Source organism: Ictalurus punctatus, chromosome 6 (assembly GCF_001660625.3).
Source record: "Ictalurus punctatus breed USDA103 chromosome 6, Coco_2.0, whole genome shotgun sequence".
NCBI classification, from domain to species: domain Eukaryota; kingdom Metazoa; phylum Chordata; class Actinopteri; order Siluriformes; family Ictaluridae; genus Ictalurus; species Ictalurus punctatus.
This window is the reverse complement of record NC_030421.2, coordinates 27,353,633-27,365,881: the sequence shown is the minus strand read 5'-3', so window position 1 is coordinate 27,365,881 and position 12,249 is coordinate 27,353,633. Positions and strand designations below refer to the sequence as shown.

At 40.6% G+C, this 12,249-nt stretch overlaps 1 protein-coding gene across 1 annotated transcript; it reads right to left on the bottom strand.

Moving 5' to 3' along the window:
- Nucleotides 1–1,594: 1,594 nt before the first annotated feature.
- Nucleotides 1,595–12,241, bottom strand: si:ch211-67e16.11 (uncharacterized). Its single transcript, XM_017470655.3, has 7 exons — nt 9,872–12,241; nt 7,430–7,651; nt 6,417–6,587; nt 6,119–6,250; nt 5,793–5,962; nt 3,132–3,368; nt 1,595–3,023 (listed from the first exon to the last, which is right to left on the bottom strand). The coding sequence occupies exons 1-7, from the start codon at nt 10,341–10,343 to the stop codon at nt 2,835–2,837; spliced, it is 1,593 nt and encodes a 530-aa protein (XP_017326144.1). The 5' UTR covers nt 10,344–12,241; the 3' UTR covers nt 1,595–2,834.
- Between the last annotated feature and the right edge of the window lie 8 nt (nt 12,242–12,249).

Here is a 12,249-nt window from a genome sequence, read left to right as displayed (position 1 = left end):
CAAATATCTTTGTTGGAAAAAGTATGCAAACCTTTGTTTTCAGTAACCGGTGTGACCCCCATGAGCAGCAACAACTTCAACCAAATGTTTCCAGTAACTGGTGATCAATTCAATACTGCACAGTGGATTGGAGGACTTTTAGTCTATTCCGCCTTACAAAACTGCTTCAACTCAGTGATGCTGGTGGGCTTCCTTGTATGAACTGCTCTTTTTAGGTCGTTCCACAACATTTCAATTAGATTAAGGTCTGGACTTTGACTTGGCCATTCTAGGGTTAGGGTTCATTTGACTAAGCCTAACACATGTTAAATTTCTTTAACCATTTCTTTGTAGACTTAGGACCAGTTACAGTTAAGCTTCAGTTGACAGACAGATACCCTGCCATTCTCTTGTAGAATTTGCTGGTACAATTCAGAAGTCAATATGTCCATCAATAATAGCAAGCTGTCTTGAACCTGAGGCAGCAAAGCAGCCCCAAACTATAGTACTGCCATCTCCATGCTTCACTGTTAGGATGAGGTGCTTATGTTGGAATATAATGATTGGTTTTTGGCTAAAATAGCGTTTTTCATTTAAACCAAAAAAAGGTTTTGGTTTGTTTTGGATTCGTCTGTCCACAGAACATTCTTCCAGTAATCTTCTGGCTTATTGACATGGTCTTGAACAAATTTTAGACAGGCAGCAGTGTACTTTTTGGAGAGTAGTGTCTATCCTGCAATGCACCCCGTTCTTGTTCAGTGTTTGCCTGATGGTGGGCTCATGAATATTGACATTACTCAATGCAAGAGTGGTCTGTAGGTCCTTAGATGTAACCCTCGGGTTCCTTGTGACTTTTTGTCATTTTATTCACCGCACCCTTTGAGTGATTTTTACTGGATGACCACTCCTTGGGAGAGTAACAGTGGTGCTGATTTTTCCTCCATTTGTATTTCATTTGCTTCACAGTGGATTGGTGGAGGCCAAACACTTTAGAATTGGATTTGTAACCTTTTCCAGCATGGTGAACCCTTTCTGAGGTCCTCAGGAATCTACTTTGATTCTGGCATGGCACACTGCTATGAACCTGTGTGGTGAAGACCAGACTTTCATAGTGAACACCCAAGTTTATGTTCTTGAGACATGGTTCTTGAGACACTGCTAAACTCATATCTGATTGCTATCTCCTTGAGTGAAACACCTGACTTCAATTACCCCTTTAAATGAACTCATACTCACAGAGGTTCACATAATTTTTCCAACAAAGATATTTAATGTTGGACAGTTTTGCTCAATAAATAAATGTAAAGACTAATGTTTTTGTTTCATTTGTTTAATTGGGTTGTCTTGATCAAATTTTAGGATTTCGATGAAGATCCAACCACATTTCAGGTCAAATTTGTTCAGAAATACAGAAAATTGTATAGGGTTCACAAACTTTCTAGCAGCAGTATTCTTTAAGGAGATGAATGGGGAAAAGGGACACAGTTAGTAAATGACTGGACTTATAAGAAAATCCATGTTTATATAGACTTTGGTTGACTCATGTTGTTTTACTGCTGCTGATGTAATAAAACTCAAAATGTATTGTTTGACACTCCATTGAAATAAATACATGTTATGTACAAAAGTTAATTTATTTTGAGTATTTACATAAGGTCACACAAGCTACAGTTTAACAACTGAGATGAGGACATTAATATCCTCTTAAGTGACATTAAAATTCATTTATTTAGCACAACATGACATTTACAGAATAAACACATTTCTGTTCTATACAAAAGAAATATTTCTTGACTCAGCTGAGTTTTACACTTGGGTATACGCTGTTAAACTATTTTTTAGCCAACATGCACCGAACATTGTTTAAGGGGTGTTTGTACACAGGAAAGAGGTATGAAGGTATGGGATAACTGATAACTGAGGTATTGGATCTTACAACACCTTTATATTAAATACCGTATACACAAACAAGCTTAATCAGAACTATAATGCCAGGCCTTGTCTGGGGCTTTTTAAAAAATGTCTAATTTTCTTTTTATTCCTGACTTATATTGACCTTGTTTAATCTTTGAAAGTTTGTACATAAATTTCAGCAGAGACCTGTAAGACAGCTACATGTCTTCCTCTAGTTTGTGTTCTGTCACCTACAGGCCAAAGCCGATACAGGTCAAACTGCTTGAAAAACCAGAACTCCTTTTAAATAGAGCGGGAAAGTGGCCTTGGAAGGGGTAGAGCTTGTCGAAGGAACAGTTCTCATGACTAAATGATGGCATTGCCTAGGCTCCTTCATGTCTGCAAGGGCAACATAGATTTGTCCTGAAATGTCAGACTGGCATAGTCACCATGGTTCATCTCCAGGATGTGATGTGAGCACTGACCCGCGCCAGGACACTCTGAATGTGGAGAGATGCAAAAGTGCAGCTGCCCGCCGGATGAACCCCCACAGTGGGTAGACAAAAACACTGGAGGAGCCAAACACCGGGATGCTGCAGATGGAAGGCTGAGGTTCAGAGTGAGGACATAACACTTCCTCTTAAACCATATATACTCCTGTGGCCTTCATGACAGCATGTTTCTTTTCATCCATCTTACCGCAGTCCATTTGTTTTGGATAGACTGGGTCCATCTAATGACAGTTTGACCTCTACTTGAGCAACAACAATTTATACACACATTTTTTATTCTTGTCTAGCAGCATTCTGCCTGAATCTATTGTTACAACCGAAGATCAAAATCCATAGTAAAGAACTAAGATGAGCAAAAAGACATGTTTGGCATCTCTAGCATTCTCTAGTTGAGATTAGATGCCGGTAGTGAAGTTTATGAGGCCGCACTGGAAGAATGAACATTGTCTCTCAGTTTCTCTCATTGTTGTGAGCCTTTCGACTGCCCTGGTGCCACAGTGCTGTTGGCAGATTCTGACAGCCCATGTACTCCTTCTTCATCTCAGCCTCTGAAAGAGGTGGCGTGGAATTACAGGGAGCTCCAGACAAAGTCACGTTCAGCAGGCTTATCCCATCACCCACATGAGGCATTAGAGCATTCTGGTAATGGACAGAAATCAATATGGGGAACAAAAAAAACATTATTTATGTATTTCATACATGACACCAGTGATTGGAGAAACCATTTAATTTGAGTATTTCCTGTACCTTACTGAGGTGGTCGATGAGGCAGTGGGAAGGGTGCAGAGAGGCCCAGAATTGGGCCGTGTTCACCCAGGGCAGGCCGTTGAGCAGCACCACATTGAGGTGTTTAAGAGAGCCCTTTAGTCTCTTAGTGAGAACTCCGGTGTAGCTCTGCTCAACAAAAAGCAGAACTCGACTTGCCCTGCAGCCTGCAAGGTCAGCCAGCAGCTCACCTACTGCATAGCGCTCCTTTAGATCTGCCTAGACAGAGGGAAAAGAATTTAGGGGAACACCTTTAACTTGCTTGGACAATCTTGAACATGACTAGGCAAAAAAAAAAGAAAAAACAGTGTGGTTGCAGGGTTTTTTTTTTGTTGTTGCAACCAACCAGGAACCACACCTGATATAACTAATTAAATTTCAGTCATATGAAGGCTATTCTCACAAGTCAGACCTCTAGCTTTCTGTAGTGAGTCTGATACGGTTTGTCACGAAATATTGCTAAGACCCTGTGACTTTCACACAAAAGCCTTTGGACTGACATTGAAATTGACCAACAGTATTTCAAGAGAAAGTCCGCAGACACATGAAGAAATCTCATTTACTTGAGACTTGCAATAGATCTTGAAGCTTGCAGCCAGAAAAGCGTACGAAAGATATCAGATGCTAGGTAGTCTGTGGGCAGAGAGTCTGAGGCTGTGTGAAGTTTGACGCTAACTGATCAGTTAGAATGAAGTGCATACTTGCATAGTTCGAATCAAAATCTGTAACTGTCTGTTGTTGGGGATATAACATTTACCTACCAAATACTGTAGATCCTTGTTTATATTATTGTTCTGCATATGTACTGAATTTGATGGTGCTAGTAGTTTGTAAAGGTTTGTAATTGCCTAATGGAAGACGTACGAAAAGGTTTAGAGTGGGTTGTTTTGTTTTAATGTGAAACAAAATGCAAAATCAAGACAAAGAAAAACTTCGGTGCTTTGACACGTAATCATATCTTCAATACGCTACCAGTTTGTGCCACTGTTTCTCATATTTATTTAAAGTGAAATATCAAGGAACTATGAGTTGGCTGTAGTGGAAATGCCATTTGTTTGTAGAGCCACCTATCCATATGAAGGGCTTTTTAAGCTGAAATAAGCGTTTTGTTTTTTTTTTCATGGAGGCAGACGGCCTGGTGGTCCTGAGCCTGTGTGGTCCTGTTTCTCAAGCCTCCCCCTTTGTCATTCCCATCCCTGTCTAGGGATCAGGTTGTTGCCTTTGTCCCTGGAGAGTCTGTGCCTATTGTTACAGAAGGAAGGGCTTTACCACACAGTCTGGACCCTTCCGTCTGCCCAGCTCCGAGCATATGGCTGGGATTACTGACCACCTTTAGCAGCGGAACGTGGGATTTCACAAAGGTCAAACTAATGTACTTTAAAAAGGAAATATAATTAAATGTGTCCTTACTTTCTTGAAAGAGTTTGTTAATAATGGATAAAAGTGTTTTAGTAATGAGCATTGGCGTATCTATTGTGCTTTGAGATCTGAATATATCTGAATGTTTCAGACTTAAAGTAACTATTTTTCTGACATACTGTCATTCTTCTCTTCAAGCTACATGAACTATGAGGACGTCCGAGGCCCTGTAAAAATGTGTATTAAAGAAGTGAAGCACTTCCCACATCAGATGCTTCTTATGGAAGTTTTGCACACTATTTAATTACCCAGAGCTGTAGAACTAGACTTAAATATGAGGGCAGGGAGATAAGCTCCCAAACACCAAAGAGAGGAGTACATTCCAGTTCCTTCCTTTTCTAGTCAACAAAGGAAGCAGGGAGATGAGAGGGGACTAGAAAGAGGTATTTATCCCAGTTCTGTGACTAAACGCCTTCCTTGTTGTCTCTTTGATTAGGCATCAGTCGCTTTGAAGTGGTGGGCCGTTCTGCTTTATTAAGGGGCACATTTAATTTATTAACAGCAAGATAAGAGATCACTCTTGCATTCCAGTGGTCTGTCTATTGATCTCCTGCTTGTGGACTTTCGTGCTGTAGCACCATGTCACACAAAAACAGTTATATGGCTATGTAAAATAGAAGACTGTGATTGACATGAAAAACTCGGATGAACAGAAAATTAATTCTAACAAAACTGACATAGTAATGTTGTTACATCTGCCTGAAGAAAAGCTTGATTTTTATCCAATGAAACCATAGGTTACAGTTAAAGACCCTGGTTTCAGCCCTGATTCTGGTGTAAAACAGAATATAATTTAAGAAACATTCAAAGAAAACATATGCTTAACCCTACACGAAGGTGTAAAAACTATTAGAGCTTTTATAACCCCTAGATTGGACTATTGTAACATGTTGCTTGTTTGCTGGCTGCACTGCTGATTCTTTAAATAAGCTCCAGTAAGTTCACATTGCAGCAGCTAGGCAAAGAACGTCCAGGCATATTGTCCCCGTCTTATTCCAGCTACACTGGCTGACTCTTAACTTCCAAATTGACCACAAATTTCTGCTTAATTTCTCTTTAAAGCTCTTAATGGTTTACTCTCAGCATATCTCGCTGATCTCCTGAAGCAAAATAGCCCATCCCAGTCACTGTTCTCTCAGATCAGACAGACCCATTGTTAATCCTGACATTCACTCCAAGCTCAGTCAGTTAGATAGTAATGTTTCTGAAGTCTCACAAACTCACAATGCCGTTGTTGTTGCGGTCCCACAGCAGCATGGTTCCGTCGTTGCGGGTCGGGCTGTTCAGGTACAACACGAATGTGTCTGCACAGTGCTGCTTGCGACAGATGTAGGAGATATGGTTCCTGATTACCTCCTTTTCTGTGGCTGGATACATTCCTTCTGTCTCTTTAGCTACAATGAATGATAGTGGTAAATTGGACTACAAAAGCAAGGCTATATATATTTTGTGCAGTTCATGTATGCCTCATTAAAATGAGTTTATTGTGATCTGGCAATTTATATCACCCCCTAGTTAGCCCCTGGTACAATCTGGCTTGGTGTTCTTACCTGCTACCTGTCCATTTCCAGCAAAGAATGTTTTAATGTGATCCTTATGAAAACCATTGTTTCTTAGCATCTGGTAGAAGAGCAGCAGATTCTGCTCATGATGCTGGTATGTGATCTGTTCCTGCCAACCACCTGATCAGAAAAACATACAGCAGAGTTAAGGGACCGGCAAAGCTGCTTTACAGAGAGAGAGTGTTTACCTGCATGGTAAGCAATAAACAATACTGATACTGCTGACCCTAAGCAAGTAATCTCGCAAAGCTAATTAATCATGAAACACAAAATTTTTCTTATAAACCTGAGAGCAGTACTGCGTGGTCACAGGTCTGGTAGAGGCGACAGGAGAGATGTGTGGCGAGAGGCTGCTGGTGGCATCGACGGGTGTTTTTATTGAGTTCACAGCTAGAGATTGGCATGCTTGGACTAGTGAGGGGCAAAGGCTGGGGGCATCTAGCAAACTCTGGATGATCTGTTACAGAAGTGACACAAAACAAGAGCAATTTAATCCCCAAGTGTCTGAAAATTCCCTGAAAATTACTGGATGGTTTAAGAAAATTCGAATGATATGCTTGCTTTCTCTAGAGCCTATACTTCCTCTTCTGTTTTCCTTCATTCATTTTCACACACTTATTCATTAACGAAAATAGTGACTTTCTAAGGTGAGATGACTTCCAGTGTCAAACTATAAGATAATGTTTTAATTATTAAAATAAAGTGATGTACACTTACAATTTTTGCATTGGAGGGCCTAAACTAAACTAGACTACCAATTGAAGTCTCTAAAATGCTAATACGAAATTACTTTTAGTTTTCGGAGCAGGAATAAAAAAAAATAATTATTATTACATTTTAAACAAATTATTAAGTAAAACATTTGGTAAAAACAAAATTATAAAACTATATTTTGCTGTTATAATGAATAGTTGCAATACATATTAGTTGTTTACATAAAATATAATTCACGTTTTCTATTTATCAGTTTGCAATTCGAATCTTTTTGATTAGATTTTTTCCCTAAGCAGACAGAATTTGGGTGGCTGTGTCATATTATTCAGAGTGACGACTTGCCTGAAATATATGGTACATATTCAGCCCTGTGATAATTTTTATAGCACAACAAGTAAAGCAATTTAACCTTTAGAGGCAACTTTTCCTTTCTCTCTGATTGTGTAGTTTACTCCAAGATGGTACAGGCTTGGGTCTTGCTATAAACTCTTACCAGACACAAAGCATTTTAGGGGAAACTGCAGTTACAGAGGACTTGGCCTGTGTATGGGAACTCAGACATGTCCATCTCAGCCATTTACTCACCTACACAGCGGAGGCGCTGCGTTCGGTTGCTGTCCCTCACTCCCACCACTCGGGGCAGGAAGTGGATCTCGCAGAGCCCATTACTACGCTCTGTATGGCTTGTTCTGGACACCACACTCTTCCGAATCTGTGTGCGGTCCATCGTACGGTCGCTGCGGCTCCTTCTCCGCTTCAGCTGGTTCTGACAGCGAGTCTTCAGGGCCAGAGTCATACACTCCTCTCCTGCAAACCATTACAATTATTTTATTCAGCTTAATTCGGTTCAGTTTTATTTGTATCGGTCTAGATGTTGTCATAAAGCGACATAACAGAAATCCAGATGTAGATTTATGGTTAATTTCTGAATTGTGAAAAACTCCCCGAGACAACATTATGGAGAAACCTTGGGAGGAACCAGACTCAAAGAGGAACCATCTTCTGAGTGACACCTGATTGTAAATCAATAGTCTTCTATAATTCTATACTATAAAGTCGGTACAGTACTACGTTTGTTGAAAGAATGTTCAGCATGACTTCATAGTCTTTATCATGAAGGATGTGAAATAGCATGTATGCATGCTGTAGATGTATTTTGGATGATATTCCTTCCTGCAATTCACATGATGTCACTGATGTGACTTTTAAAAGGAAATGTATTTTCCTTTTCATGTGATTTCTACAGTTCGTTTCAGATAACTTAAATTTACCTTGGCACAAGGAAATCTTTGCTTTGCTAGATAATAGTTTATCACTATGCATATATTGCATTCACAAGCCGTCTTAAGTCTACCGTTTATTCTGTACATTTATCCTGTTGGATACTGGAAATAATGCAGAACTACTTTCAGGTAACAGACTGGATTTGAGCCCAGCAGTACCATGAGAACAGCCAATAAGAATCCATTATAAATCTACTTAATGCAATTCCAGATAACTAGTAGAATTGCCCTGGCCACAATTAGATGTTTCTTTGGCTTACTGATACAGCTTCAACAGCGTTACCGTTTCTCTTTCTGCTGTGCCTTATTTTCTCCACTCCATTTATAATCGCCCAAAGAGACCTGGGAGGATTTTTAATGTGCTCAAAACAAAGCTGTCGTCTCCCCTCTTCCCACTGCTTCAGATAACATGGTCAAGATCAGACATATTCAAACCCCAAATTTTTTTCTCCAGATTTAATCTACAGTGAATGAGAAGTCAGAAAGTCTTTTAAGACATTATACCCGACTCTCTTTTCTTCCCCCGATCATCTCAGACATGATTAGTAATTAGAATTCTCCAGACTGGTTTTATTTCTTGGATATCTATAAAGTACACTGGATTGTATGTCTTGTCTCAGTGGTGCTACAGACAGAAGGGCACAGAGCTAGTGCTATCCACATGTACTATATTCACACATACTCCAGTGGCAGACATATTCCATGCATTGCCTGGTCAGTTTTATGATAAATCACTTGACCCATTTGATATACAGACTGTGATGATGTAATGGAGTCTGTAAAATTTTAGGGCTGCTGCCTAAAGGACACTGAAAACACCAGTTAGCATATATTATACAGAAAATAAAGTACTAGTGGCAAAAAGACAAATTATATATATATATATATATATATATATATATATATATATATATATATATATATATATATATATATATATATATACACACACACACACACACACAGAGAGAGAGAGTACTGTGCAGAGTCTATGAGAGGCACATGTAAAGAAATTATGTGAAGCAAAGATGCTTGTAGAAATAATAGAAATTGTTATTACATTAAAAACTATTAATTTTATACATAAAAATAAAGTCAATATTTGATATGGCAACCCTTTACCTTTAAAAAAAAAATCTGAGACATTTTTCTAAGCATCTTGAACAACCTGCCACAATTCTTCTGGAAACTTTAACTGTTGTATTTCTGTTATTTGTGAAATAATAATATTACCCGTTTCAGGTAATCACTGACAGATTTCTTTTTTTTTTTTTTTTGTCTGAAAAGTGGCGTATTACATGATGTTACCAGCTTTACTGACCAACTTTTTTCTTTAACAATTTTTGCAACATGTTTTGAAATCTAAAATGATGTTTTGCCGACCCAATAATTCAGAAGTCATTAAATAAACATCTGAGACAACATTTATATAAAAAAAAAAAAATTAGCGTGCCTAAGACTTTTGCACAGTACTGTAGGCTATATGTGATATTGTAATCTTCGATTAAACCGTATTATTGGTAATAGAAGACGTGCACAGTATATGGCTGTGTTAATGACTTCGCAGTACTACTACTACTCATTAATATTCACTGATTACACCTAAGCAAGTCGGAAGTAAGCATGAACCTGCTCTGATCTTCATCGGGTTTCTAAAATTGTTTCAATCTCTAAAGTTAAAAAAAAAAAAAAAAAAAAAAAAACTTTTTAAATGCATCCCTTACGCAGCAAAGACATTACTCACCCAAATAAATCCCCTCCATATGAGCACACTTTTTCTTGGCCATGTTAAAGTCCAGGTAGAAGAGCAGGACGGGGTGGCCGAAGCTCTCTCCGGGACTCGGGTCCAGCACGAGCACGGCGTCATGCGCGCTCACGTCGGTGAAGCGCTCCCGCTCCAGCCCGCGCTCAGCAGCAAGCGCACCCGCACTGTGACTCGCTTTTAATGCGGGGTGCGAGTCGGGCAGGATGGCGAGCACTTTACCAGAACCAGACTCTGAAGTATACACCGCTATTCCGCTGGGATGGAGATGAGCGAGCCTGCGACACTCGCTCTCCGGTAAAGCCACCCTGCGGCACAGGTGCACCTTCAGGTACTGCAGTCCAGCTTTCACCCAGCGCTCCAGCCGAGCCGCTTTCCCCTGCACTCCGCGGTGATCCCCCACCAGCAGCACCAACAGCAGCACCGAGACGCGCGCAGCCTCCAGGAACTTCATGCTTTGCACCGGTCAAGACAACGGCCAACTCTTCTCGGCTCTCCGTTGTTTAGATTAAAAATGCGGATGAACTCTTTAAAGTTGCTTTCGGATCGCCAAAAAATAAGTGCGCGATCAAGTGGGAAAGATAGGACCCTCCTTCATGAAGAGGGACATCCAAGTGGATCGGAGCAGCAGCGGCAGCAGCATCCAGACTGAAAGTAAATGCAAGAGGAACCCCATCCCACAGGCTCTGACATGCCGGTATAACAAGAGGAGGAGGAGGAGGAGGGGTGAAGAGGGGACCATGGGGCTGATTATCTTACCTGTCACTCAGATGCCATCATTTCATATGGCCAGCAGTTTTCAGGTGCACTGACAGCTGCAGTCCACATGAAAGTGCTCAGCTTTATGGCGTTTAATAGTAAAGTTTAACGAATAGCCTATAGAGATGTATGGTTTGCCTTTATGTAAATAAATGTTTAAATTCCGTTTATTGCGAATTAATTGCTTATCAGATTAAAGTCTAAACAAGCTTTTATTCCTGTTATCCAACAGAAAATAGCTTGAAAATGTTTTCAGACATTTTATAGTGTGCTGTTAAGGGCTTCACTTGACCTGCGTGATTTTTTACAAACTAGAACCAGAAAGAGGCACAATACTAACAAACTTTAATTGCCACTAAGTAAAGTGTCTCACTGGGTGCAGTGTGTTACACAAGTGAAACATTTATTTATTCATTCCAGATGACATGCTATACACCAATCAGCCATAACATTAAAACCACCTGCCTAATATTGTGTAGGTCCACCTTATGCCGCCAAAACAGCTCTGACCTGTCGAGGCATGGACTCCACAAGACCTGTGAAGGTGTGCTGTGGTATCTGGCAGCAAGATGTTAGCAGCAGATCCCTTAAGTCCTGTAAGTTGTGAAGTGGGGCTTCCATGGATCAGCCTTGTTTATCCAGCACATCCCCCAGATGCTCGATCTGATTAAGATCTGGGGAATTTAGAGGCCAAGTCAACACCATGAACTCTTTGTCATGTTCCTCAAACCATTCCTGAACAATTTTTGCAGTGTGGCAGTGCGTATTATCCTGCTAAAAGAGGCCACTGCCATTAGGGAACAACATTGCCATGAAGGGGTGAACTTGGTCTGCTACAATGTTTACATAGGTGCTACGTGTCAAAGTAGCATCCAGATGAATGTCAGGACCTAATTTCCCAGCAGAGCATTGCCCAGAGCATCACACTGCCTCTGCCAGCTTGTCTACTTCCCATAGTGCATCCTGGTGCCAGCCAGTCCACAGGTAAGCGACGCACAAACACCCAGACATCCACATGATGTAAAAGGAAATATGATTCATCAGACCAGGCAACCTTCTTCCATTGCTCCATGGTCCAGTTCTGATGCTCACAAGCCCATGGCAGTGGACAGAGGTCAGCATGGGCACTCTGACCGGTCTACAGCTACACAGCCCCATACGCAGCAAGCTATGATATGATTTGCGTTCTGACACCTTTATATCATAGCCAGCATGAACTTTTTCAGCAATTTATGCTAAAGTAGCTCTTCTGTGGTATCGTACTAGATGGGTTAGCCTTCACGAACCATGCGCATCAGTGAGCCATCAGTATGATTATACATATATGATCGTGTGTGCACAGTGGCTTAGTGGTTAGCATGTTCGCCGCACCCCTCCAGGGTCCGGGGTTCGATTCCCGCCGGGGCTGTGTGTGCGGAGTTTGCATGTTCTGTTTGCATGAACATGTTTTGCATGTTCTCCCTGTGCTGCGGGGGTTTCCTCCCCCAGTCCAAAAACCGGCTGAACTGGCACACACACTAGCATATATATATATATACACAGACAATATAAATTATATATATAAACATATATATGTATAAAATATTTGAATTCCACAGCAG